At 40.4% G+C, this 27874-nt stretch overlaps 1 protein-coding gene across 1 annotated transcript; it reads right to left on the bottom strand.

The window, feature by feature from the left end:
• Positions 1–27677, bottom strand: jmy (junction mediating and regulatory protein, p53 cofactor). The gene is made up of 10 exons (XM_073824354.1): positions 25411–27677; positions 13336–13509; positions 9313–9463; positions 8120–8289; positions 7869–8034; positions 7594–7781; positions 5851–5934; positions 5690–5776; positions 3773–4286; positions 1–2902 (listed from the first exon to the last, which is right to left on the bottom strand). Exons 1-10 carry the CDS (start codon positions 26110–26112, stop codon positions 2598–2600), a joined length of 2541 nt encoding a protein of 846 aa, XP_073680455.1. The 5' UTR covers positions 26113–27677; the 3' UTR covers positions 1–2597.
• Between the last annotated feature and the right edge of the window lie 197 nt (positions 27678–27874).

The following is a 27874-nucleotide window of genomic DNA, read 5'->3' as shown; positions in this document are numbered from 1 at the left end:
TTTCTTTCGAAACTTTATTTACGTAAGGGGCAAAATGCAAATTCAAAATAACTATTAGGAGTACAATGTTTGGAAAAGCAGAGTAAAAGCAAAACTTGAAAAAAATCATTGTACATTTTATGATATTGCTTTACATATTTAAATATTTAGTTGAACTTAATAAATACGGGCGTCCTGTAGGCAAACATGCGATGGATCTGCGCGTTATTATACATCAGAAGGTCTGTTTTCAGTTTCTAACATAATATTGCACATGTGGAGCCGTCGCTCACGACTGTAGTGTGTTTCGGAATCGCCTTCGATCGACGACGGAAGAATGCATAGAACGTACAGAACAATGAATATGATTCAAACAAATAATATCAAAAGCTAAATACAGTACACGTGATGAAAACATGTCAGATTACACTGCGGTGCCACAGACGGAGGCCGTCATCGCTACAGACGCGCCGCACGGCATCGTGGGTAAACGCGGGTCACGTGACGCTCGGGTCTGAGACCGCGGGCCCGTCGGACGCTTCAGTGCCGGACGTTCGGACGTCCACAGAGTCACAGACGCCAACAAACGAGGAACAGAATAAATGTTCAAATGTTCCTCGTCCACTCTGATCTGCTTCGGTGTGGTTTATTAACAGCGTGTTTTAAATGATTGTCTCTGCTAATGAGCTCCATTCTCACATCACAGTCATTCTGTGGTTTCTCTCAAAGTTGGGAGCAAATGTTCTTGGATGAATGTTATTACGTTTGTTCAGATATCTGCTCTTCCATAATGTTCTCAAAAACGTCCTTCATGGAACTTATTTCAGTTGAACGTTTCTTTTAAATGTTGCTACTTGTTTCAGAACGTTCAGAGAACATTCAAATGTAACGTTTCTATAATGTTTGCAAAATGATCAAATGGAATGTTACATTAACGTTTGTAAAGAACTGGATGTTTTGAATATTCAGAAATAACATGTTCATAATTTAATTAGAACATCATCTCTCTGTGTGCGTGTGTGTGTGTGTGTGTGTGTGTGCAGTAGTTAACATTTGAAGTGATAAAAAAAAAATCATCTAAGTTGTCCTAAGATAAGAATGGGTATTGTTTTGGTTTTAGGACAACTTTGATCCACTGCAAAAAAAATGCTTTTCTTACTTAGATTTTTTGTTTCCAGCCAAAGTATCTAAAAATTCTTAAATCAAGAAGGAAGTGAAAATCAAGAAATGAAGTGCGTTTTTGCTTGAAACAAGCAAATTAATCTGCCAATGGGGTAAGAAAAATAACCTTGTTTTTTGTTTCAAATAAGATTTTTTTTTCTTACGCCATTGGCAGATTATTTAGCTTGTTTTAAGCAAAAACTCACCTAATTTTGACTTGTTTTTTCTGAAAAAAAAAATAATAATAATTACTCGACTAGAAAATCCTTCTTGTTTTGAGAATTTCTAGATATTTTGTCTGGAAACAAGACACAAAATCTAAGTAAGAAATGCAGTGGATGAAAGGTTTTGATCCACTTCAAATGTTGACTACTATACTGCCCTCCAAAGGCAAAATGCAGTAACTACGCGAACATTGAAACTGACAAAAATGCCTTTAAAGTTTTTACATCAGCTAGTCAAACATGTTGACACTCTCGTTTCTCTGAAACGGGACAAAATTGAACAAGGAGACTTTGCCACAAGACAAAACCGTTGTCACAAAGTCCATTTTAAGCCTTAACTCAATTTTGACCAAATGTGTAGTTACTGCGCTTTGCCTTTGGAGGGCAGTATAGTATACAGACACACACACACATGTGACACTGGACCACAAAACCAGTCATAAATGGCATAAAAAATTTTTTATTGAAGGTGAAAAAATAAGCTGTCCATTTGTTCAAATGAAGTTCTTAGCAATGTATATTACTAATCAAAAATTAAGTTTTGATGTATTTACAGTAGGAAATTACAAAATAATTCATGGAACATGATCTTAATATCCTAATGATTTTTGGCGTAAAAGAAATGTGTTTTAACTCATACAATGTATTTTGCTACAAATATACCCATGCTACTTAGGACTGGTTTTGTGCTCCAGTTTTTATTAATATTTTGAATTAGCTTTTATCTAATATTTCAGTGTTTGTTTTCATTTTAAAAATTTGTATTAATCTTTTTTTAAATATAATTATAATAATTCTGTAATATGCTTTTATCCTTTTTTATTAAAATGTGTTCTTTTAAAATATTACTATTTAATTCATTTTTATTTCAGGTTTAGCGCTTAATAATAGTGCTTTAAACTTCCTTATTTCAATTAATTGCCAAGGCAACATTTATTTTCTTTTAGTTTAAGTCTTTTTTAATGTAAAATATTTATATTTTATTTCTATTTGATAAAAAGTGTTTTGTTTTCTGATAACATCGGTGATGAATTTGAGGGGCGTCTGGTTGAGGTGAACGGAGAGACGGGTCTCTGGCGAAGCGCTCGTATCTCCTGCTATCATACACACAGACATAAACAGAGTAAAAGTAGATGAATGAGTAGTGTGTGGATAAACACTGGTAGGGCTGAGAGCGGTCTGTGTTTGAGTGATCTGCGGTGAGGTAAACACACACACACTGATGACGGAGCTTCAGCTCTCCCAGTCGGTGCAGGGCGGCGTCTCGTCCTCCGACTCGGATTCGGGCGAGGCCTCTTTGATGCGGCGCAGGGCCTCGTGGATGCTGCGGGTCAGCGGGTCGGTCGACTCCAGATGGGCTCCCTTGCCGGAGCGCTCCTGTCTGCGCACCTTACGCAGCTTCACCCCCTTACGGATCTGAGCCAGGATGTTGTCGTCGTCCTCGTCCGGATCGGGCGCCAGAACCCGCAGCTCTGCCTTCCGCAGGTGGAAGCTCCCTCGCTTCAGACTGGCCAGAACCTCGTCCATCGGTGAGCTCGCTGAGAACACAACGGGACGTTAGTCAGCAAACATCTGTGTGTCGTTCGTGTCTCCGCCAGTGTTACTTTCAAAAGTAATGCATTACAGTATTGAGTTACCCTCTTAAAAACTAACTAATTACGCTACTTAGTTACTTTTTATGGAAAGTAATGCGTTACGTTACTTTTGCGTTACTTTTTAAATCTGGGCAGGGCTTGCTTGTTTGTTTTTAATATGAAAAGTTCTATTTTTGTCAAGTCAAGTCACCTTTATTTATATAGCGCTTTTAACAACACAGATTGTGTCAAAGCAACTGCACAGTATTGAAACAGAACAATAGTGTGTAAGTAACGCATTGTCAAATGTAAAAGCCTTTTCACACCAAAAGCCTTAGGTTTAGAGAAAAGTAAATTGTCGTCTGCACAGTAGACCGCAGAAGAACAAATGTCAACTCTTCAGCAATAAAAAAATAAATTAGATTATCTTAAGTAATTTTTGTTTATTAGTATGGATGAATTGAATCATCGAAGGGCAGCAGCAACGACATCAGTTAATAAAATGGGATTAAATACATATTTGTGTTATTTAACATTTAATTACTGCAGGTTTATGTTGAATTTAAGTGTTTTTATTCATTTTGAAGAATCTGTTTTTTTAGTGAGTGAGATGAATTAATGCATGTTCACATTTATTCTAGAACTAAAGTAACATCTTACTCATGATTTCTCTCAACATGAGGACAGGAGAGCTGTCAATCATTCATCATGGGGGGGGGGGGGGTAACTCAGATATTTTCTTGTCAATTAAAAAGTAATGCGTTACTTTACTAGTAACTTGGAAAAAGTGATATTATGAGGTAACTTGCGTTAGTTGTAATGCAGTGGTCTCACCTCTCCTCCACTGGTTGGACTCCAGCGAGGCGGTCTTCCTCAGCTTCTTCCTGGCGTTGAGCAGCTGACTGCTGTCGAAGAAGCGTGCGGTGAAGGGCCCGAGAGGAGACTCCGCGTCCGTCTGGCGTACGGGGCTGTGGGCGTCCGTGGGCGTCTCCTCCAGAGAGGGGGGTGGTGGAGGTGGAGGCGGAGGAGGAGGAGGAGGAGGAGGAGGAGGGGAGATGGGGGAGGTGGACGAGTCCAGCAGCAGCAGCTCTCTGGCGGGAGGAAGTGACGCCGGTGCGTCGGGAGGCGGGACCTCGGCCACGGCGCCGCCCATCGGAGGCAGCGACAGGAAGCTCTCGGGCCGGCGGAGCTCCGGAACTCCCAGCGAATGTTCCAATGGAGCCGGAGCGTCGTCCGTCTGCACGCTGGCCGCCTGCGTCTGCGGCTGCTCTGTTTTCGCACCCGCTCTCTTCCTGGAGTACGCCAGACGCAGACGAGTGGACTTCAGAGTCACCTGACCCGGATACCGCTGCGGAAACAGACCAATCAGCACTAACCCAGACAAAACTACCGCATTCTACATCTGATAATGATGTTAATGAGCTGAAGATGTTCTGTTGACAGATCATATATGACCCAGGACCACAAAACCAGTCATAAAGGTCATTTTTGTAATTGTAATTTGTTTTATAATAAATAAGCTTTCCATTGATGTCTGGTCTGTCAGGATAGGACAATATTTGGCTGAGATACAACTATTTGAAAATCTAGAATCTTAGAATTTAGAGGGTGCAAAAAATCTAAATATTGAGAAAATCTCCTTTAAAGTTGTCCAAATGAAGTTCTTAGCAATGTGTATTACTATCAAAAATTACGTTTTGATATATTTACGGTAGGAAATGTACAAAACGTCTTCATGGAACATGATCTTTACTTAATATTCTAATGATTTTTGGCATAAAAGAAATAATTTTGACCCATACTATGGGGACACAGGACAAAAAACAAGGAGCTATAAGAGGGCAAAAAGATAAAAATGGCTATACCTACGCAACCATTTGTCCTATCATCAGGAAAATGGCTGTGCATGGTCTGTGTCCAAAGGACCACAAGTGTCTTTAAGGACGTTTGCCTATCTCAACAAAACATAGCCATTAGCCACCCTTTCCCGATGAAGTTTGAGCACCTGTTAGACAAGGTTAACGGAGGCCTGTTTGACAAACAGTCTGTGAGAAATCAGCCACTGGAGGGCGATACCGTGTTTTTAAGAGCGTAAACAATTGTGCATTGCAGTTTTTCCCTCGTGCAATTTTCATATCATATGACAGAATCCTCATTCACAGGACAACTTTGCACTGCTGTCAATCAAATAGTTTGTTAACTGATTGAGAAGATGTTAAAAACGGACTTTTGCAGACTAGTCCTAGGTTTTTGGCTTAATCTGAAAAAAAAAAAACCTCTTTAAGTCAATAAATATCAAAAAAAATGTTGAAATGGGAAGCTCTAATGGGGTTGTTTAGAAAAGGGGCCTGTCCAAATTGACCTCAAATCCTATAAAGCCCAAAGAAAAACTCAAAACTTAAAGCCTGGTGAGCACATGAGACAGCTGATTCTAAACAAGTATGCACAGCTGTATGGAGATCGGATCACAGCTAGCACTAGAACAGTCATAAATGTTACAAAACATAATTTCTCTGGTAAATTACCTGGATTTGCAAAAAAAGTCTTGCTTTTTCATATGTGCTTAAATGCCTTAAAGTGCTTGAACCCTGGTAATCACTGCTTGCAGCTGTTTTACATACTTTAGTTTTTGTCAATCTTGTATTTAAACTTATTTTATTTTATTTAGTAGCCAAGGCAACATTGCACATGTTTGTGATCAAATAATTGATATTTTTCCTCATCTATCAGTGAAAGAATCATTTGTCAGACCTGTCTGAAGCTGCGCAGTCGGTCCAGCGTCCTCTGTCTCTCCTGACTGACTCTGGACAGCCGCTGCTCCTCTTCCTCCTCTTCATCCTGCAGACACACATCATGTGTTATTAACATGTGATTCATTATTATGAGGAATGTAATGCTCTTTTGACTCGCACCTGCAGCAAAGTTTGCTGGGAAACAGAGTCTGGTCCGCCCTGCCGCTGCTGCCGCTTCTGTGTGTGATTGATGATGCAGATTTCCTGAGGACAAAACCAGACACAAGAGCTGTGAAACAGAGGCAATGAATCAAGACATGTAATGAGAGCATTGTGTGCCCAGGAGTTGGAGTTCTCAGGCTTGTTAAAATAAAAGTCCTGCTTTCTAGACATAAAAAAACAAAAAAAAAACAAAAAAAAGAGTGGCCTATGCCGCTAATTTAAAAATGCAAAATATCAGTCAAACAGAAAAAATTATAAGCCAATGATAATAAAAAATGCCAAATATCGACCAAACAGAAAAAAATATCCAATAATGATTATTTAAAAATGGCAAATATTGGCCAAAAAAAAAGAATCAAAATCTGCCAATGATCATTAAAAATGCTAAATATCGGCAAAAAATAAATAAAAAATTTAATTAGCCAATGATAATAAAAAATGCCAAATATCGACCAAACAGAAAAAAATCCAATAATGATCATTAAAAAAATGCCAAATATTGGCCAAAAAAAAAAAAAAAAAAGAATAAAAATTTGCCAATGAAAATTAAAAATGCTAAATATCGGCAAAAACCCCCCCAAAAATTAAATTAGCCAATGATAATAAAAAATGCCAAATATCGACCAAACAGAAAAAAATATCCAATAATGATTATTTAAAAATGGCAAATATTGGCCAAAAAAAAAGAATCAAAATCTGCCAATGATCATTAAAAATGCTAAATATCGGCAAAAAATAAATAAAAAATTTAATTAGCCAATGATAATAAAAAATGCCAAATATCGACCAAACAGAAAAAAAATCCAATAATGATCATTAAAAAAAATGCCAAATATTGGCCAAAAAAAAAAAAAAGAATAAAAATTTGCCAATGATAATTAAAAATGCTAAATATCGGCAAAAAAACCCCAAAAAATTAAATTAGCCAATGATAATAAAAAATGCCAAATATCGACCAAACAGAAAAAAAATCCAATAATGATCATTAAAAAAAGCCAAATATTGGCAAAAAAAAAAGAATAAAAATTTGCCAATGATAATAAAAAATGCCAAATATCGACCAAACAGAAAAAATATCCAATAATGATCATTAAAAAAAGCCAAATATTGGCAAAAAAATAAATACAAATTATCCAATGATAATTAAAAACACCAAATATCGGCCAAACAGGAAAAATGTTAGTTGATGATAATTAAAATGCCAAATATTAACCAAACAAAAAAGAATATCCAACAACAGTTTAAAAAAATGCCAAATAGCTCCCAAACAGAAAAAAAAGACAATGATACTTAAAAATTCCAAATATCCAAATATCAACCAAACAGAAAAAATATTAGCTTATGATAATTAAAAATGCCAAATATGAGCCAAACAGAAAAAAACAATAATGATAATCACAAAATGCTAAACAGTACAAAACATTGTTAGTCAACACTGACAATTAAAAAAATTGCATCAGCAAAACACAGATGACCATAATAAAAAAAGCCAAACCAAAATTAGCTGATGCTGATAATTAAAAAAAAAAAGAGGAAAATATGAGCCAAACACAGATGATGATTATTACAAAATGCCAAATATCAGCCAAACAGAAAAATGATTAGCTCATGCTGACAATTTTGAAAAGGTGAAATATTCTATTGGTATTGGCAATACATGAGTTGACCACTAGATGCCACTGATGTTTCCGTCTCTGGTACCTTCTTGTGTTTGAGGTAGGCTTTCTTGGCGGTGATGCGTCCTCTGCGCGCCTCCAGCTGTCTGGTCCTCTGCTGGAGTTTGGCCACGTCGTCTCTGGCTGGGGTCACAGGGGTCGAGGGGTCGTCGGTGGCCTTCATGGCGTCAGGACTCTCGTAGGTGTCGTAATAAACCACCTCATCCTGCCTCTCTGCGCTCAAACATACACAGATGCGGTCACACACACAGACCACGGCCGAACGGGGGTCAGCGAGGTCGCAGGAGTGCAGACGCTCACCGCTCATCTGTCTGCGCAGACTCTGCAGCTGCGCCGTCAACAGCAGCTCCTCGTACTTCAGGATCTCGAACTGGATCTCATAGAGCTGCAGCTGAAGCTCGTAATACATGGCCTCCAGCTGATCCAGACGCACCATAGCGTCCTCTCCGCCCTGCAGACCCTGCATCTGGACAGAGGACAGACAGCGATTGGTCTGCGATGAGACACATCTGATGTTGGGTTATATATGTGTGTGTGTGTGTGAACCGAACCTCCTCTCTGAGTCCGTGTTTCCTCTGTTCCAGGCAGATCTCTTTGGCACGCATCAGCTGCAGTGTTTCCTTCGAGACGGCGTACTGGAGTTTCTCCATTCGCTCCACCGCCGCTCCCCACGCAGCTTTACCAAACTTCCTCTGGTCGGCACGCATGCGCTCGTACATCACTGACAGAGACAGAGACGAGAGAGTATATCCTCAAGATCTCTCTGATTTTTTTCCTTAGAAATAGCTAATTCTACCAACCCCCCAAAAAACCCTATATATATATATATATATATATACCTTTCAGAATCTGAAAAATGTTCATTAGTTAATCAAAATCAAAGGATCATACAAAATGCATGATATTATGTATTTAGTACTGTTTTACATATAGTCCACAAGAGAAAATAATAGTTGAATTTATAAAAAGTTTACATCCACTTGATTCTTAACACTGTGTTGTTACCTGAATGATCCACAGCTGTGTGTTTTGTTTAGTGATAGTTGTTCATGAGTCTCTTGTTTGTCCTGAACAGTTCAACTGTCTGCTGTTCTTCAGAAAAATCCTTCAGCTCCCACAAATTCTTTGTTTTTTCCAGCATTTTTGTGTATTTGAACCCTTTCCAACAATGACTGTATGATTTTGAGATGCATCTTTTCACACTGAGGACAACTGAGGGACTCATATGCAACTATTACAGAAGGATCAAACACTCACTGATGCTCCAGAAGAAAAAACATGCATTAAGAGTTATTTTAGTACTTAATTTAGTACTGCCATTCAGAGGCTACAGATGATATTTATATGTTTCCCAGAAGACAAGTTAAATTTACCCTGATCTTAAAATTCTACATGTTTTCCCCCCTCAGGCTCTTAATGCATGGTTTTTCCTATAAAACCTTGTTTATTTCATTATTTGAAGTCATCTTGAGAAATTAATGTTAAATTTATTTCAGAACCCACAGTTTCAAAGCAGCTTTACATAAAAGCATGTTAATATTCTTATGTCTTACAGCTGCCTTTTGTAGATTAGAGCTAGACAACAGTATTGTTAAATTTGGCTATATATGATATAAGGCAGTAAATACAGACTCAGTCATTGCTGTCAGATATTGCTGATCCTGTCCTGCAGCTGATTTGTCCAGTGTGACTCCATCATGTTCACAGCGATCAGGCCTGAGGGACAAACGGACGGCGGTCTCACCTTTCTGAGCGCGTGCCGTGGTCTCGAAGTATTTGACGGTCAGGTCCTGTATGGACAGCACTGCGGTGTGAGCCTTCCTCTGCCAGTCCTCATCCTCCCTGCGCAGAGACTCCACACGCCGCGGCCCTAGATGCTCCGTCTCCAGTGAGATCTGACACAAACACACACAGGTCAGCTTAGAGATACTCATATATATATATAAACACACACACACACTGAGACACACACACTCATCTCACACACTGCAAAAAATGCTTTTCTTACTTAGAATTTTTGTCTTGTTTCCAGCCAAAATATCTAAACATTCTTAAATCAAGAAGGATTTTCTAGACGAGTAAAAATTATTGTCTTGTTTTCAGAAAAAAACAAGTCAAAATGAAGTGAGTTTTTGCTTAGAACAAGCAAAATAATTTTTTTTTTTTTTTGCTTACCCCATTGGCAGACTATTTTGCTTGTTCTAAGCAAAAACTTACTTAATTTTTACTTGTTTTTTTTTTCTTCTGAAAACAAGAAAATAATTTCAACTCATCTAGAAAATCCTTCTTGATTTAAGAATTTGTAGATATTTTGGCTGGAAACGAGACAAAAATTCTAAATAAGAAAAGCATTTTTAGCAGTACACACACAAGCAGTGTTTACTGCGCTGACAGTCTCTAACTGAACTTAAGTGTTTTTGACTTACTGTTAAAAACAATACCAAGTAATTAATTTGATTCACTCATTCCTGTGAGTCATTTGAGTCATGAGAATGAATCAGACCAATAACCGAGTCTGAGACTGATTTGTGAGTCTTTCTGAATGATTCCTTAGAAAGAATCGGCTCATAAGAGTCATTTGTTGATGAATCAGACTACAGTGATCATGTTGTGTGTTTATTGTTGTGTTTTTCACAATAGAAACTCTGTGACTGAACTGAACAACAGACACAACAAGTGATACACACACTGTACAGTGAGTCTAGCATGTTTAGTGTGTGTGTGTGTGTGTGTGTGTGTGTGTGTGTGTGTGTGTGTGTGTGTGTGTGTGTGTGTGTGTGTGTGTGTGTGTTAGCAAAGCTTGCTGGAACAGAATGTTCAGACACACACTTACAGTATCAACTGTGCAGAAACTATAATGTGAAGCAGATGCTGCTGTGGCGTACAGTACAAACACACACACACACACACACACACACACACACACACACACACACAGCCCTGTGAGATTGGTCTGAATCACGTCATGCTGTAAATATCCTGCCGCCGCACGTGAACATGATCTGATGATGTCAAATGATGTTCAGAAAATAAACTGCTCATAAAGTGAAGCATTTAAAGTGATGGTTCACTTATAAATGATCATTCTGTCATCATTTCCCCACCCTCATGTTTTTATAAACCTGTGTCTGTCGTGTCTGAATCACACGAGGAGTTGTTCGCTGCTCTCACTTGCAGTACAGCTTCAGACACCATGCTTTATTCTCCAGATCTTCTGAGATCGTATGATGCTTTGTGAGAAATCATTGTTCACTGAAGATCGTTTGCAGCAGCTCACGTTGAGAGCTCATAAGAGGAGTAACTACTGCTGATTCATGAGCAATCCAGATGTTTTCAATGAAGCGTTCTGAAGATTCATTCACAAATCTGACTCTTCTGGATCTTTAGTTCAGCACAGCAGTGAACAACTCACTGAATCAAAACAACATCTGATGAAAACCAGATCATTTTCATGACATTTCTAGTCATCCTTGATTTACTCATTTCTACTCCTAAAATATTTTAGAGCTTGGCAGAACTAGAAAATTGTATATTCATTATAAAGTCTACTTCATTCAGAATAATTAAGCTGCCCTCCAAAGGTAAAGCGCAGTAACTACACATTTGGTCAAAATTGAGTTAAGGCTTAAAATGGACTTTGTGACATCAGTTTTGTCTTGTGGCAAAGTCTCCTGGTTCAATTGTGTCCCGTTTCAGAGAAAGGAGAGTTTCAACATGTTTGACTAGCTGATGTAAAAAAATTTAAAGGCATTTTTCTCAGTTTCAGTGTTGGCGTAGTTACTGCGCTTTGCCTTTGGAGGGCAGAATGGGTTTGTTTTGTTTTTGAAAGATGTCTCTTCTGCTCACTGAGGCTGCATTTTATTGTACAGCAAAAACAGTATTATTACAATTTAAAAATGCATCATGACTCCAGTCTTTAGAGTCACATGATCTTTCAGAAATCATTCTAATATGCTGATTTGCTGCTCAACAAACATTTCTGATTATCATCAGTGTTGAAAACAGTTGTGCTGCACAATATTTTGGTGAAAACCGTCATGCATTATAATTTTCAGGATTCACAGATGAATAGAAAGTTCAAAAGAACAGCATTCATTTGTAACAGAATATTTCTTTTATCTTAACTGTCTTACCCCCGGTTTCGCAGACAAGGCTTAAGCCTAATCCTAGACTAAATCTTTGCTGTTTCAACCGAAAAAACTTGCACTTACTGTTCTCAAAATAAGTCAGTGCCTTTGATTTGCCTCAAGATGCACACCAGTGATATTATTTTTCTAAGGCATGTTTATAAAAAGTACTTATTAAATGTCTTAATTGAACTATGGCCTAATCCTGGCTTAGTCTAAGCCCTGTCTGTGAAACCAGGCCTTAATTTAATGCATCCTTGATGAAGTAAAATATTGACTTGTTTGATTCTAAAATGAGTGAATCTAAACTCTGCTGGTTTGTCTTGTTTTCAGTGATTGGATTGGCTCGTGCTCGAGAGCCGCTGATCTAGAGACTCTTCTGAGCGTCAGCAGCACGTCTGGACTCTCGTGCGTCTCGTCACATGACTAATTCATGTATGGAAATGCGATACCCACACTGCACCTCTCTGATCACATGACACTCGATCTGGGCGTCCCATAATGCCTCAGTCACTCATTCATCTCCTCATGCATTCATTCATGCGGCGCTCGCTGCCCATATGTTCATCGGACACACTGCTCTCTGTCTCTGTGTGTGTGGATATGCATTTATATGTGGGTCAAAGACAAAAAAGGCTTTAAGCATAAAAACAATAAATGTAATACTACTTTAAATAGTTGTTTTTCTAAAAAAAATATTTAAACATTTTCTCTTTAATTTAATTGCATTTTTGTTTTTCTGAGCAAAAAAATATTTATTTTCCCTCTAAAGACACCCAGTAAAATGTCATTCAGTGTCAATCTTGCCAGGCATGTTTACAACAAAAATCAATTTATGACATAATAAAAAGACAAACTACTTTCACCCCAAATACTAATTAATTGTAAGTTTACATTTGTAAAATTCGCCACTATCCTAGGTTTAGCCCATTTGTCGGTAAGAATTGTTTTACTCATTTAAAACACAATAAAATGTAATATTCAAATATATAAACGAATGAGGGAGCATATGTACAAGTCAGAATAAGTATGTTGTTTTTACATAAATATTGTGTTACACTGAATGACAATGGAACATTATTTCAACCATATGTTGACATTTTATTCTCTTAAAACGTAAAACCTTAAAAGTAGACACTTTACTTACATTTAATGTGCTTTCTATAGACATAAAATCACTTTAGTAAATTTAACATCTTTAACTTAACATCTTTGACCCATCTGTATGATTGTGTGTTCACCATAAAAACCCTTAATTCACAGAAAACACATGCAAATGTGTGCATGCAGTATTTGCATGTGTTTTTCTGTGAATGATGAGGGGTTTTATAGTGTTTCACACACAGAGAGAAACCGGAACTGTCAGTTTGTCAGGTAAACTGTAGAAACAGAGTCAGAGGGTCATTTGCATACAGGTGTTGTGAGTGTTTGTAAACTCAACTGGTCTCTCAATGAAGTGCTGAGTCATGACACTGGTTTGAAGTCACACACACACAGACATGATTCTATCTCTACTCTTAATGTGATTATAGTGGGGGCTCATGGGAAGTGGTGGTTGCTATGAAAGCAGGAGGTTGTGTGTGTGTGTGTGTGTGTGTGTGTGTGTGTGTGTGTGTGGTGAGCAGGTGACGTGTGCGTACCTTGATCTGCTGTCTGCGCAGCATGGCTAACTCTCGCATGTCTCTGAAGGGCTGCAGCAGGTAATGGTAGAGCTCAGTCGTGGCCTCCACCAGATCTCCATACGCCTCGTCCTGCTCCGCATACAGCTGCAGCAGCTCCACCATACGCTCCACACCGCGCTGCTTCTCCAGCAGCTGCACACAACAACACACGCGTCACATGACTATAACAATCATACAAGCGTCACATGACCATGAGCAGAATCGTGATACGGCTCATGCGATGACCACACGGCTGTGATTGAATAAAATAATATGTTTGAGAGTGAAATGTGGCATCGTTCAATCGTCTCGATTTCACAGTAAATGATCCACACAAACTCCATCTGCGTCTGCTGTGAGTTTGAGTCGCTTTAATGCTCATCCGAGAACACAACATTAATCAACTGTCTCCACAAACGTGATGAGATGCGCTGATAAACTTAACAGAAGCTTCAGTAGCTCCTTGTATCTTTCCATTAAATAAATGTAGAAATTGAGACAGACATAATTATTAGTACCATAGGTAATCACAGCGTGCTGATATACAGCCATATCTCACAGCTACGAGTGTGATATTGTTTATGCAACAGTTTGACGGCACGAGTGTGTAAATAAACAAATTAACAACAGGTTGTCTTTAAAAGCCCTCTTTTGTGCAGAACTACTTCCTTCTGCCAAGAATTCTAACCTAAAGTTTACAGTTGAACAGCTGAGCATAAGCCTCTGTTACTAATTCCAAAACATCATTTTAGAACTAGTAGTGAACGAACGTTGAGTAGCTTAATTGAAAGCTTATTGTGTTACTGTATGTGTAGTAGAGTATTACGAGAGAGAGATGGACTGATCGAGTGTGATTACCTGCATCTGATACAGCATTCATTCTTCAGATCGGTCTCGTATTCACAATAAACATTAGTTTGAATATCTGCTGAGGAAAGCGTTATCTTTGTCGTAATGTTAATACCCTTTCATCTCTTAAAGGGGTCCTATTATGCTCTTTTACAAAGTCTTTATTTTGTTTTTGGGGTGTACTTGAGCATGCTGTCATGCTTGGTGGGTTGAAAAACGCATTATTTTTCACATAATTTACATTATTACAATAGCTTTCTCCCCAGGCTGGCACAAACGGCTCGATTAGTTCCGGGTTCCACCTTCCACAAAAACAAATGTGTTGTGATTGGTCAGAAGTCCTACTGCGTTGTGATTGGCTAACAGCGTAGACCGCGTTCCGCCCTGCCACGCCCCTTCCCAAAGCAGCAAACTAGATTAAAGTGATTCTTACGTTTTAAATATGGATATTTTTCTTACAAAAACACATCGGATCACTAAAGGAGGCTTTTACCGACCGCCCCGGAGCTATGTGAGGCACTTTTTTTTATTATGGATCGACTTGTTTTGGACTGATGGAGAGAAACACTCGTCTATACCGTTCAGTTCTAAAGCTTGGGAGAGCTAGGATTATTTTTAATGTAACTCTAATTGCATTCGTCTGAAAGAAGGAAGTCATATACACCTAGGATGCATGAAAGGTGAGTTAATAAAACGCTACAGTATTGTTGGTCCTATCGTCAGTCTGCGAGATCGCCGATACATGATATTATCATTATTGTGCTAATGTATTTATTATTTACATGCCCGAAACCATAAGGCTAGTGAAGCTATCTACACTGTACGATGAATAAATGTCTTACCACACACGGCGCGGCTTCAACGCGTGCACGGATGATCACTAGTCAATGTTGGTGTTTACATCAGCCGCGGATCTGCGTGTGTTTGAAACCTCTATACCACACGCCAATGGTGCCGCTCCAGCATGGATTCCGGAGCAGTTCGCAGACTCTTTAGTTAAAGCTGAGACGACCTGCGGCTCGCTGAAGCATCCCAGAAGCGGCCGTCCATAATACATGCTAAAGTTAGGCGAATCCCCAACCCGCTAACGAATCGAATTTCTGTAGGCATGATACCGCGTTGTGACATCATTGCATGCGGAAAACAAACGCTGTAGTCCAAATGAGCCGTTCGTTGTAGTTCTTGAAAAGGGACTTTTTAAAAACTAAATATCTCCCTTTGGAGTGGACTTTGAGATTTGTAACTTTGTAGATGTGTTTTATGCCCAAACGTACACACCACACACTGGCTAAAGTTCAAAAAGTGAAAAAGCATAATAGCACCGCTTTAAGAATGATTTTGCTGCTCAGTGCATTTGTTCAAGTTGTTGTCGAAACTAAAAATAACTTCCGTTTACAGTGTAAACATTAACTTTTAACAGTGTCTCTTGATGCCATCTAATGGTGAAACAATGTAACTAAAATCACCATCACAAACACGCACTATTTCTCAATACTAAACACTATTATTAAATACTATTATTTATATAAATATTATTTATTGAATAACAACAACAGCCATCATAAAAGTTGCAAGGCAATTTGGTCAAAAGTACAAAGGCAGCGCTCTGATATATAACACTGAATTTAGATAAGCATGATGAGATTTTGCCAAAACTATCTTCTCTGGAACAAATATTAGATTAATGAGACCAAGAACTGTTGTGTAAATAAAAATAATACATAAAAAAAATCTTAGAAGTAAAAAATATCAGATCCTGTTCTTGACAGCTTTGATTTGATAAAGCGCGAGAAAGAGAAAACTACTGCAGTCGCACGTCACATCAGTGTCATGGTGATGCTGTGAACAGTGTGTTCAGATCTTCATCACGTGTGTGTATGTAAATCACACTCATCCTCTCTTTCACACACTCTCTGGTGTCTGGACGCTGACGTTTATTCAGTCAGTAAATGAGTCTGTTGTGTTTGTGCTCATAGTGAATGTTGAGCTCTGTTTGGAGTTGAATGACTGTCTGTGTGTATGTGTGTGTGTGTGTGTATGTTAATGTGTGTGTGTTAGTGTGTGTGTGTGTGTGTGTGTGTGTGTGTGTAACTGCAGCAGCCCAAACACTGCTCCATTCATCAGCAACACTGAGCCTCTGTTTACCCTGACAACCGGTCACCTTGGAGACCGTGTGTGTGTGTGTGTGTGTGTGTGTGTGTGTGTGTGTGTGTGTGTGTGTGTGTGTAGACGAGCTCCTGTTGTTCAGGTACAGACACACCTGCTGTAACGGACCGCCTCTGATTTGAATGCACACCTGCTGATGCTTTCACAGCTATTGTTGGTGTAAATACTATTTACATCTGGTCACATGACCCACGTCACACGCTCAGTGCTGTGAATGAGAGTTTGAGATCATTGTGTTTTGGTGAACCTCTAATGAAGTTACCCCATGCAAAAGTTTGAGGTCAGTGAGATTTTTTTATATTGAAAGAAGGCTCATCAAGTCTGCATTTATTTGTTCAAAAATATTAGGGATGCACCGAAATTTATTGAAAAATTTATTGACAGAAGCCGAACAAAATTAGACACTGGGCTGAAGGCAGATTACCGAACACGGTTTTCATGTTTTCCCCATGTATTTTGCCAATTTTTTTCACCATTGCATAAATTAAATAACCATTATTTGCTTTTTACAGTTTTGTCCTGCTTTTGAAAGATTTTTTTTAACATTCTAGTAGACATTATAGCCTACCAACAAAGCGCAATTTAACTTAAAATTAATAAATTAGTAAAATCATATTCTTTGGCCATTTTTAAGACCCCCTTCTTGAATCAGGCATGTGTTTTTAATGTAAAAATAAATGCAGCCTCGCTGAGCAAAGGAGAATGTTAGAATAAATGTATTAATAGAGCTGTTGGAATTATTGTTAGTAGGGCTGCACGATTTGGAGAAAAAATCTAATTGCGATTTTTCTGATCAAAATTGCGATTTGCGATTTAAAATGCGATTTACTACTATTTCATAAAAGAGCTACAGGTTTGATATGGTGGTTTTAACAGAACCAAAGAAAGACCAAGCATAATCACAAAGTATGCTACACTGTTCTACTGTTTATTTAAAACCTCTTAAACATTGTTGCCTTTTTTTAAATAAAGTTGTCAGTTATCATGACAAATTAAGAAAATAACTACAGTATCTTAAATAAAATAAAATTAAATTAACAATTAAAATTATATAATAAAATATTATTAAAATCTTAAACTTTTAGGAATCCAAACACACTGTAAACAATTTTACATCAGTAAAACACTGATGATAACCTACATTAAGAGACACTTTGTTGGGAAGTTGAGCCGCTGCTCCCGCTCATCTTTTCCAAATGGCGTTAACGTTATTTGCTCAGTAGCCTACATGCAGTAGAGACCTGCACTCCTACGGGAGTATATAGCGGGACCCGAGGCAACCGACTGCGGCGCGGGACAAAACTTGATGGGCGAGTGCGGCTGTTCGGGACGCGGGAAAATAAAATGATTCGCGGGATCCCCGCAAAATAGAAATATCTAAAAAGCAAATTATTGTTATTCATCTATTGCACAAAAGCAGCAAGAAAAACTAGTATACAACTTACAGCTATTATCAGTAAGCACACGGATAGGCAGTCAGGTGTTTAAGTTAGAATCCACTCACTGCTCAAACATTCTTGCACAGTGCTGAATATTGCGTGCTCGCGAATTAAAACACACGAAGTGTAGACATTGTGAAAGATTCATCGTGCATAATATTCATTGTGTTAGAGCTTTATGAGATCGCAAATGAACTGAGATGTCAACTTTAGCTTTGTTTGCTTGCATTCTGCTATGGATACACACAGTAGCTCATGATTGCTCTTAATTCTGTTAAGAATAACAGTGGTTTGTGAATGTTGATGCTTAGCCTATAGAACAAATATTTTATCGGGGTAGTTTATGCTGGGGTTTTGTGAAACTTACGAGATGTTACAAAACTGTTTCATGTAAATCCAATTGATGTACTGAAAAAAACTATATAGGTTACTTTTATGCGGGCAGGAGCGGGACAAAACATGAATGTCGAGGCGGGAACTGACCGAGATAAACATATTTCTGCGGAGGCGGGACTGAAAAATACGTCCCGTGCATGTCTCTACATGCAGTGTTAAAATGCCCCCTATTGGTTAAACTCTGCATCAAACGTAATATAAGCATGAAGACGTAATATGCACTTGAAGTGACCTGTCAAAAACGACTTATATGCTTGTTACCACATTTGATAATAAATCGAAATAATCGCAGCTCTTGCGATTTGAAAATCGCACCCTTTCAAATCGCGATTTCGGTTTAAAAACGATTAATCGTGCAGCCCTAATTGTTAGCATTATTTTAGTCTTATTTTATTTGACAGAACAACAGTAAAATGCCAATACTAACATTTCTGAATGCTAACTCTTATTTAGTGGTAAACCCGCAAGAAGAGCTCAGTCCTAGTTTTTGCTGGCAGCAGCAGATTTGTGAATGATTGTCATCTTTGGTCTTTGAACCCTGGCTAAGGAGCAGCTGTCAGAATAAACACAATTGGTGTCTGGTGTATTAGACAACAGAACGTTCTGGAGTTGATTGACTAATGGATGATTTCAGTCATCATACAGTAACCTTTCTCTCTTCATGAAGACATGCGATGCGCTTCTAAACAGTCTCTCGCTGTCGCTGCTTGGAATGATTTGTGTGTCTTTCTCTGACAGTTTTAAATGCTTCCACACTGACCACATGTTTGATCATTAGTGCACGCCTCTATTTGATCACGTCACATCATTGTTCGCTATCGTTTATTCAGCCTTTCCGCTTATTCAGATCACATAAATACATAGAAATCATTTGTTTTAATTGTATTTTTTAGGGATGCATTGAATGTTCGGCAACTGAAATTACTCAGCCTAAAATAGCAAAAAAAAAAGCTTAGTTGCAGAACATTTGCTGCATCCCTAAAAAATACAATTAAAACAAATGTTTTCTATGTATTCCTGTGATGTAAAGCTACATTTTCAGCATCATTACTGCAGTCTTCAGTGTCACATGATGCTTCAGAAATCATTCTAATATGCTGATTTGCTGCTCAACAAACATTTCAGATTATGATCAATGTTGAAAACAGTTGTGCTGCACATCATTGTTGTGGAAACCATGATGCATTTTATTTCAAATAAGTTCAAAAGAACAGCATTTATTTGAAATAGAAATCTTTTGGAACATTATAAATGTCTTTACTGTCACTTTTAATCAATTCAGTGTGTCTTTAGTGAATAAAACATAAAAAAATATTTAAAAGCATAGTTACATTTACAGACCTCAAGTGTTTGAAGAGTACTGTAGATGATGCTAGAATGAAGTAAAATCCCCTGCTCTGATTGGATGATCTTTTGTAACATTATAAATGTGTTTACAGTCACTTCTGATCAATTTAATGCAGATTTGATTAAAGTTTTAACAAATAAGTACTATAAGTTCTAGTGTTGATTTCTCACTGTGTTCGTGCTGGAAAACCCCTCCATCTGTGACATCACATCCTGTTTCCTCTCTTCTGTTTTTGGCACAGGATACGCCAGTCACTGTGGAAAATGTCCTGAGTGGCTGAAAGCGGTGATGTCATGTGACTCTTCCATGGGAATCGTTTCTACACCTTCATCAGGCGGTGAGTGTGTGTTTGTGTATGTAATGGCTCATGCCTCCAATATTTATAACACCTTTGCACATGAATATGCATGATGAAGTGTGAACAAACAACATCCCACAATAACACACTGTGGCGAGGCGTCTGCCCGCCCCCCTAATTTTCATCACCACCCCGTCCCGTATTCGCCGCCCTTCTCCAGGCTCCCGACGGGAGTGGGTGTGTAGGGGAGAGGAGGGGCGTGTAATTGGCTCGGGCTGGCGGCGTGTGATGGGGACACCTGATGTGAATGAAGCCTCATCACCGCCGCTGTTTAAATACCGAGCGCGCCTCTCCTCGAGAGACCGGTCTCTTTTCCCCCCCCGTGCATGCACGCTGGTGTCCTCGCGGGTCCAGGAAGGGGTGAAGAGGGAATCCCGCACCGCCAGGAGGAAGAGTCGCCGGACCCGCCGTCCGGTTGAGGTTCGCACCCGAGACGGCCGCGGGCCAGGATGCCGGGCCGTATTCCCCGCTGGAAGCTCCGGACAGCTCAAGAGGGACGAAGCCGCTAGAGATGCCGCCGCCCCTAGCACCCCGGTACAGCGAAGGGAGCGCGTGCGGCCGGCCGGACTCCGCCCCTCTCCTGGACCCTTCCCCTCTGAACACTACCTTCCCGTCACGCTGCCCCAGCACCCGAGGACACCAGATTCCCCTTTTATTTTGGACACTATTTTACTTTATGGACTCACTTTCCCTTATTTTCTGTTTAATAAAAGCCTCTCCGAGGCCTGACGCCACACCCACTGTGTCTGTCGTTTGCCCCTCGCGCCACAGTGGTGGAGAATGCGGGCAAGGCGGGGCTTAGACAGCGCAGTGGGCAACACCTGATGACGTCATCCCCTCTCGCTCGCCAAAGCTCGTGAAGACCCGGACGGGGACGGAGAACGACGGAGACGGCCTCCCAACCGCAAAAGGGGTAAGTGAGGTTTCTTTTAGTCACTTATCCTGCGGTTGGTTGAGGCTGTCGACTAATACCGGTTTTTCTGTCCCTGTTCCGGTGCGCGGCGAGAGGGAGTTGCCTTGGAGAGGAATCCCCGCCCACTCCGACCGCTGGAGCCTGGATGAGGAAGGTAGCACTCCTGCGTGGGCGGCGACCTTAGGACGGGGATGTCGCTTGGGGGGGGGAATGTGGCGAGGCGTCTGCCCGCCCCCCTAATTTTCATCACCACCCCGTCCCGTATTCGCCGCCCTTCTCCAGGCTCCCGACGGGAGTGGGTGTGTAGGGGAGAGGAGGGGCGTGTAATTGGCTCGGGCTGGCGGCGTGTGATGGGGACACCTGATGTGAATGAAGCCTCATCACCGCCGCTGTTTAAATACCGAGCGCGCCTCTCCTCGAGAGACCGGTCTCTTTTCCCCCCCCGTGCATGCACGCTGGTGTCCTCGCGGGTCCAGGAAGGGGTGAAGAGGGAATCCCGCACCGCCAGGAGGAAGAGTCGCCGGACCCGCCGTCCGGTTGAGGTTCGCACCCGAGACGGCCGCGGGCCAGGATGCCGGGCCGTATTCCCCGCTGGAAGCTCCGGACAGCTCAAGAGGGACGAAGCCGCTAGAGATGCCGCCGCCCCTAGCACCCCGGTACAGCGAAGGGAGCGCGTGCGGCCGGCCGGACTCCGCCCCTCTCCTGGACCCTTCCCCTCTGAACACTACCTTCCCGTCACGCTGCCCCAGCACCCGAGGACACCAGATTCCCCTTTTATTTTGGACACTATTTTACTTTATGGACTCACTTTCCCTTATTTTCTGTTTAATAAAAGCCTCTCCGAGGCCTGACGCCACACCCACTGTGTCTGTCGTTTGCCCCTCGCGCCACAACACACACGCTCAATAAACACATACGGCAGTGTTTAACCCGCACCACCCATCAGGAAACCACTCCAGTCACCGCTGACCTTTGACCTGCAGAGCCTTTGACAAACACACGCTAGATAACAGCCGTCTGAGCTGAAGCAGACACATTCACTGACCAATGAGAGCTCTCCATACTGTCACATACAGCGCACACACACACACACACACACACACACACACACACACACACACACACACTCACACACACACACACACACACACACACACACCTTTAATTACACACACACACACACACACACACACACACACACACACACACACACACACACACACACACACACACACACACACTCACACACACCGGCACTTGTTTTCAGTTCTGATATTTTTAGCAGTGCTCTAAGGGAATAATTCACTCAAAAATCAGCAGGGTTTTCTTCTGTGGAACACAAATGAACTTTGAGAAACAACAGCCTTGAACTCCTTTGGCTTTCATCACACAGACAAAAAACATTTCTCACAATATCTTCTTTTGTGTTCCACGGAATAACAAAAGTCCAACAGGTTTGTGTGCGTGTCGCTGTGTGACTCTTGTTTACAGTCAGACGTCCTGCTGACTCATTGATTTCAAACACATGGAGTTCAACATTAGTAGACACTCAGATAAACTGCAGCACTGAGATGGAGAAACAAACGCTCAGCTTGGGAAATACAAAACACGCAGTCTGGGGAACAACAAAAAAGTCATTTTTGTGAAACATAATAATTTCAGTTAATTTGACGTACTTTTTGATTACTAAAATGTCTTTTAATTACTAAATAAATTGTATGATTTCAGTTGATTTGTTGTTTTTTTTTATTACAAAAATATGATTTAACTATTAAAAAAAATTGTAACATGATTTCAGTTAATTTGACATGCTTTTTGATTACGAGAATGTAATTTAACTATTAAAATAGAATGTAGAAAAATTAAAATTGGAGAAAAAATATTTGGGGAAAAAATGAAAACATATTTCATAAGGTCCCTATAATGAGTGTCTTAGATAACATGTTTAATTGCTACTAAGCAGCTGTTCAGCTGGTGACTGCCTTAAACCTGAGCTCATCACAGTCAAACCTCAGGACAGTAACTCATTGTCAGCTGTTAGCATGTGTGTGTGTGTGTGTGTGTGTGTGTGTGTGTGTGTGTGTGTGTGTGTGTGTGTGTGTGTGTGTGTGTGTGTGTGTGTGTGTGTGTGTGTGTGTGATGACATCAGCAGTGTAAAGTCAGCTGTGTTTAACTGAGCAGTGATTATGGTCTGTTGTCTGCTAGTGACCAACTCTCACATCAGCCTCAGTTACTCAATGTAAATGCGCTGAGTGTTTAATGGGTGTGTGTTAGCGACAGGTGTGTTCAGTGCAGAGCTGTCACTCGCAGCAGCAGCGTGCGAACGCATCACTAGCGCAGGTGAGCGACCGCGTGTGTGTGTCGCCATGGTAACAGAAGCACAAACTAATCAAACACACTCCTGATCCACTGAGGAACACTAATCAGGAAGGTGCCATTTGGCCAAAATCATGTGCTTAAAATGTCCTTGCTTGTAGGAAATTGTGGCCACAATTAAAGCTTCTCTTTTGTTGATAAGTGCTTGTTATTAGACCTTTATGAAGCTACTTAACTCATGTTTTGTTTCCAAATGCATGACTCAAACTAGAGAGCAGTGCATCATTTACTGAGACATCATGAGCTGCTGCTGCTGGTGTGTAAATGAACACAGAGCTGCGCTTCACTCTGAAACACATTACTGAACTCAACCACAGCCTTTGTGATTTAATGATCGCCACAAAAGCTGAATCTTAATTTCGTGTTTACTCTGATTAATCGTGTAATACCTCAAGCAAATCACTCCAAATGAACACTTCACTCATGTTCACGCAATGTTTGTGCATCTCAATAGTAAATGACACTCGCTGTGATGTTTGTGTCTGATGACAGTCATGTATAGGTGTGTGTGTGTGTGTGTGTGTGTGTGTGTGTGTGTGTGTGTGTGTCTAATCTGCTCAGACTCATTGTGCTGACTCTGGGTCAGGTTTCGCTCTGACAGATGGTGGTTTAGGGGTTCAGTGAGCCGTGTGTTGATCATCAGGTCTAACCGCACTAGGGTCAGCTCTACTGTAAGTGTGGATGCTCCACCAACATCACTCTAATCAATCAATGATCAGGGTTATTCATATCTGTGTTAGTGACTCTCACACGTCAATCAACGAGAACAAACGCCTTCAGTCTCAGATGATTCTCAGATGACAGGAGTGTTTCTGTAAACTCATGCGTGTGTGTGTAATGTGTTATGAGTTCCCACACTTTTTGATCAGTGGATTTACATGTTTTTTGCAGTTGTTTGTGAAAGAAAGTTACAAGAAGACTTAATTTCAGTGTTTCTATTTTAAGGTTACATGTTGAACTCTACATTTTTGTAATTGTTTGTGAAAATGACTAGCAATTTCTCAGTCCAAACCGTTTTGACCCTACACCAATTGTTTTTCAGTGCGGATTTGAGAAGATTTATAGAGATTTCACTTAAAAATAGGCAAGATATATTAAAAACATACATAACAGGCTTTCCATTACTGCAATATATACTGTGTATTACACAAACATGATCTTCAGCTGTTATGACACGTGTGTATGAAGTGTCAGAGTGATGTGAACCAATTGTGTGTGTGTGTGTGTGTGTGTGTGTGTGTGTGTGTGTGTGTGTGTGTGTGTGTGTGTGATGCAGCAGTTGTTGTTTTCATACTTTCATGCTCATATGAATGTCACAGATGCATCACAGCAGGTCATTTACTGTAAACACAAACACACTTCGGCAAAAACAACTGAAAAGAAGTTTGAACTCAAACAGCAGCTCTAGTGTTGTGAACAAACACAGTCAGTATTGTGTGTTTGTGGTTAGTCAAATCAAATGTATTTGTATATATCGCTTTCACAGCAGCTTTGCAGAAAGCCATGATGTTATTGTTTACAATATCGTAATATCTTAATATCTTTATGCCTTACATCCGCATTTATCAGTTAAGAGCTGGATGATAATATACTTACGTTTTGTGAGGATATAAACAATCAAGCAACTGAGATTTGCTGTATCTCCAGCTAAAGTACAGTTATGAACAAACCTTCTTCCAGTAACACTAATAGATAATTATCAGAATGTTAGCACAACAAAAACATTATCCATACCTAGTTTATGTAACGTTTTTTCTGAAACGTACTGGTTTGTTTAACTTAACTTTAAAAGGGTAATATTAACTGCAGAAGATTATAATATTCGCAAAGTAATCAAATGCAACTTTCATTTATCGTTCATATAACCAAACATTTAAAAAATGTAAGATTGTGTACACTATAGTTTTATATACTGAGCTGTGTGATCATTTTGTGATGATATAAACAAGTATAAACCCACTGAACTTTCTCTAACGTTCTTGTAGAGTTCTCTGAAAGTTATGAAACATTCAGAAATAACTTTATACAGGAACGTTTGTAAAACGTTCTTAGAACATATTTTTGTTAGCAAGCGCACTGTACATTATGCTGTATTTGTACTTTCTACAACTTTCTAGAGAGAGCATATTTTGCGGTGTTGTGAGTTTTAGTGGATACTGTGAAGGTGTGAAGCGGTTGTAAACCGTGGCGAAGTGTGCGCGCCTCTCACCTGCTGCAGGTGTCTCTTGGCTCTCTGGAGCGCGTCCTCGTAGCCCTTCTGCCGCAGTTCGCTCAGACTCTCGTAGTACTCCTCGGAATCGTCGCTATCCGGGAACAGCACCTGAGACAGGATCTTCCACCCGCAGGTGTCGAGCGCGTGCCCCAGGTACACCTGCACCTGGAAGCAGAGCGCGTCGGTGTCGCGCGCGCTCAACTCGGGCGCCCCGAACAGAACCGACCACACGGCCGTCTGCTCCTCGGGGAAGGCGGGCAGACACGGCTCCAGGTCCGAGTTGACGGCGCACAGCTGCAGGTGAGCGGCGCGCATGTCCTGGAAGGAGAAGAGTCCGGCCCAGCTGAAGTCCTCGCGCGCGCCCAGCTCCGGATCCTCCTGGACCTCCGGAGGCGCGTCATCAGCGGGCTCCAGCACCTCCAGCTCAGCGCTCTTTGTGGCTCGCTCTCGGCTCGGGCTCCTCGTCGTCGGCGGAGCAGGAGGAGGCCCATCTTTGGCCGTTTGCTCGCCCTCGATCAGCGAGTCCCGCACGGCGGTCCGTTTCTGGACGGTTCGGTCGTGGCACGTGACGGCGAACTTTCCTTCGATCTCGTTCCAGGCAACGATGAAGACGAACTTGTGCTTCTCTTTCTCCTCGAAAACATTGGGTCTCACCGACACCCATCCGGACTCGAGCGCGTCCTCCATCGCGAATGACATGCCCCGTCTCTCGCGGGATAAAGAAACGCGAACGCGCAGCGAGTTCAAACGGAATCCGGTCTATTCAGCAGAAGAAAGGCCAGACTAACGGACGCGGATGAAAACACTCGGCCGCGCGCAGCCCCCGTCAGTAACACCGATTTCCCGTCTGTTTTTGTATCCCGCCGTTGCTCGCATTGCTGCGCGTTTACACCTGCGCGCGTCGCGTTACCTGCGAGGCCTTTTGTGCGCTAATCCGCATCTTCAACATCGCGAATGTTTCTCATCCGACGACGACTGGGCGCTGACGTCACAGAGAGGAGGACGTAAACATCTGCACGTGGGACACGCTCTCTGCGTGATGACGCAACCGGGGACGCAGGCGACGCACGGTGGTCGTCGTGGCTCAGTTGTACACATGCACATTCACAGGAAGTTACTCATTTGCAGCCGCTTCCCCTCAGATGTTTGTCTGTCAAGTTGGACTGTTGTCTAAGACATCAGTGTCGTTTTTATACTAAAACATTGGAAACACACACAGACAAGCTGATTTATTTGTAAGAGCATCGATCATGTCTCTTATCAATAATTGATGAAGCCTGCAGCTATAAATGTCTGTTCAATGGATTTACTTTGGTCACGTTACCGTTACACTCATGAATAATGAATGCCGTGAGTCGGCTTTGTCCGTTAGTCAGTGTTTTTCTCAGTCGATGTCGTTTCCCGCCACTAAATGGCGCCATTGGCTGACACACGTGTGTAATAACGGCCGCATAACATCATTATCGCTTAAGTTTTCGCGCTGTTTTTGGATAAACAAGAAAAAAACGTTTTTATAATGTTTTACTTGGTTATTGCTAACATTCTATTTATTTAGACGTTTAGAAAACATTAAGAAAACGTTTTCTTGATGGAAACCTTAGCAGAATGTTCTTAGAACGTAATTTTGTTAGCTTAGTAATGCATTCGAACACATCTTAATTAAGAACAACACATGTAAATGTTATTTTTAATCATGTTTAATCATAGTATTACACTTATGTAACAAACCTCTTATTCAGTATGCAGTGTTGGGTAAGTTATTTAATTATGTATTACTAATTACTTTCTAAATCCGATATCAACCTCAACAAGTTAATGACACAATACAAGGATAGACATGAAACGGTTCCTTTAATTCTTTAAAATAAATAATAAATAACTACATAAATATTCTGGTCACACTTTAGATTAGGCTTCAATTCTTACTATGTACTAACTATTAATTTACTTTTTTCTCAGTATACTCCGAACTACTGCTTATTAATACTTAAATAGTTAAGTTGAAGAATTGAGTAGGATTAAGAATTTAGAATAAGGTTTTGCAGAAAAAGACATTAATGTGTGCTTTTTAAGTAATAAGAATTTCAGTAATATTCATGCTAATAAGTTTAACCAACTTGTTAATAGTGAGAATTGGACACTAAAGTGTTACCAATATTCTTATTAACTCACCAAAGTACTTAAAGTGAGAAGGGTACATAAAAAGCATGCATTTTAAGGTTAGACTATAAATTATGATGTTAATCCACTATTGTATTGAATATAGATGTTCTACAGTTTATACACAGTATTAAGTTCAGTTACATAAGAAGTAACTGTAATTACATTACAGAAAAAATAAGAGTAATCCCTTACTTTACTTTTTCAAGGGAAAAGTAATTAAATTACAGTAACTAATTAGTAATAAAAACTTTCTTTGACCCTCAAACTCTAGCACTCTCTATTCTAATTCTATTCTAGG

This window comes from Garra rufa, chromosome 19 (genome assembly GCF_049309525.1).
Source record: "Garra rufa chromosome 19, GarRuf1.0, whole genome shotgun sequence".
NCBI lineage: Eukaryota > Metazoa > Chordata > Actinopteri > Cypriniformes > Cyprinidae > Garra > Garra rufa.
The sequence above is the reverse complement of the archived record's forward strand: the minus strand, read 5'-3'. Positions and strand labels throughout refer to the sequence as shown.

Excerpts from the sequence above, each read along its gene's own strand:
- jmy (XM_073824354.1), bottom strand. The coding sequence starts at position 26,112 with ATGTCATTCGCGATGGAGGACGCGCTCGAGTCCGGATGGGTGTCGGTG. Across the intron at positions 8,290-9,312 it reads CACGGCACGCGCTCAGAAAG|TGATGTACGAGCGCATGCGT; the intron begins GTGAGACCGCCG and ends TGTCTCTGTCAG. Across the intron at positions 8,035-8,119 it reads AACACGGACTCAGAGAGGAG|ATGCAGGGTCTGCAGGGCGG; the intron begins GTTCGGTTCACA and ends TCCTCTGTCCAG.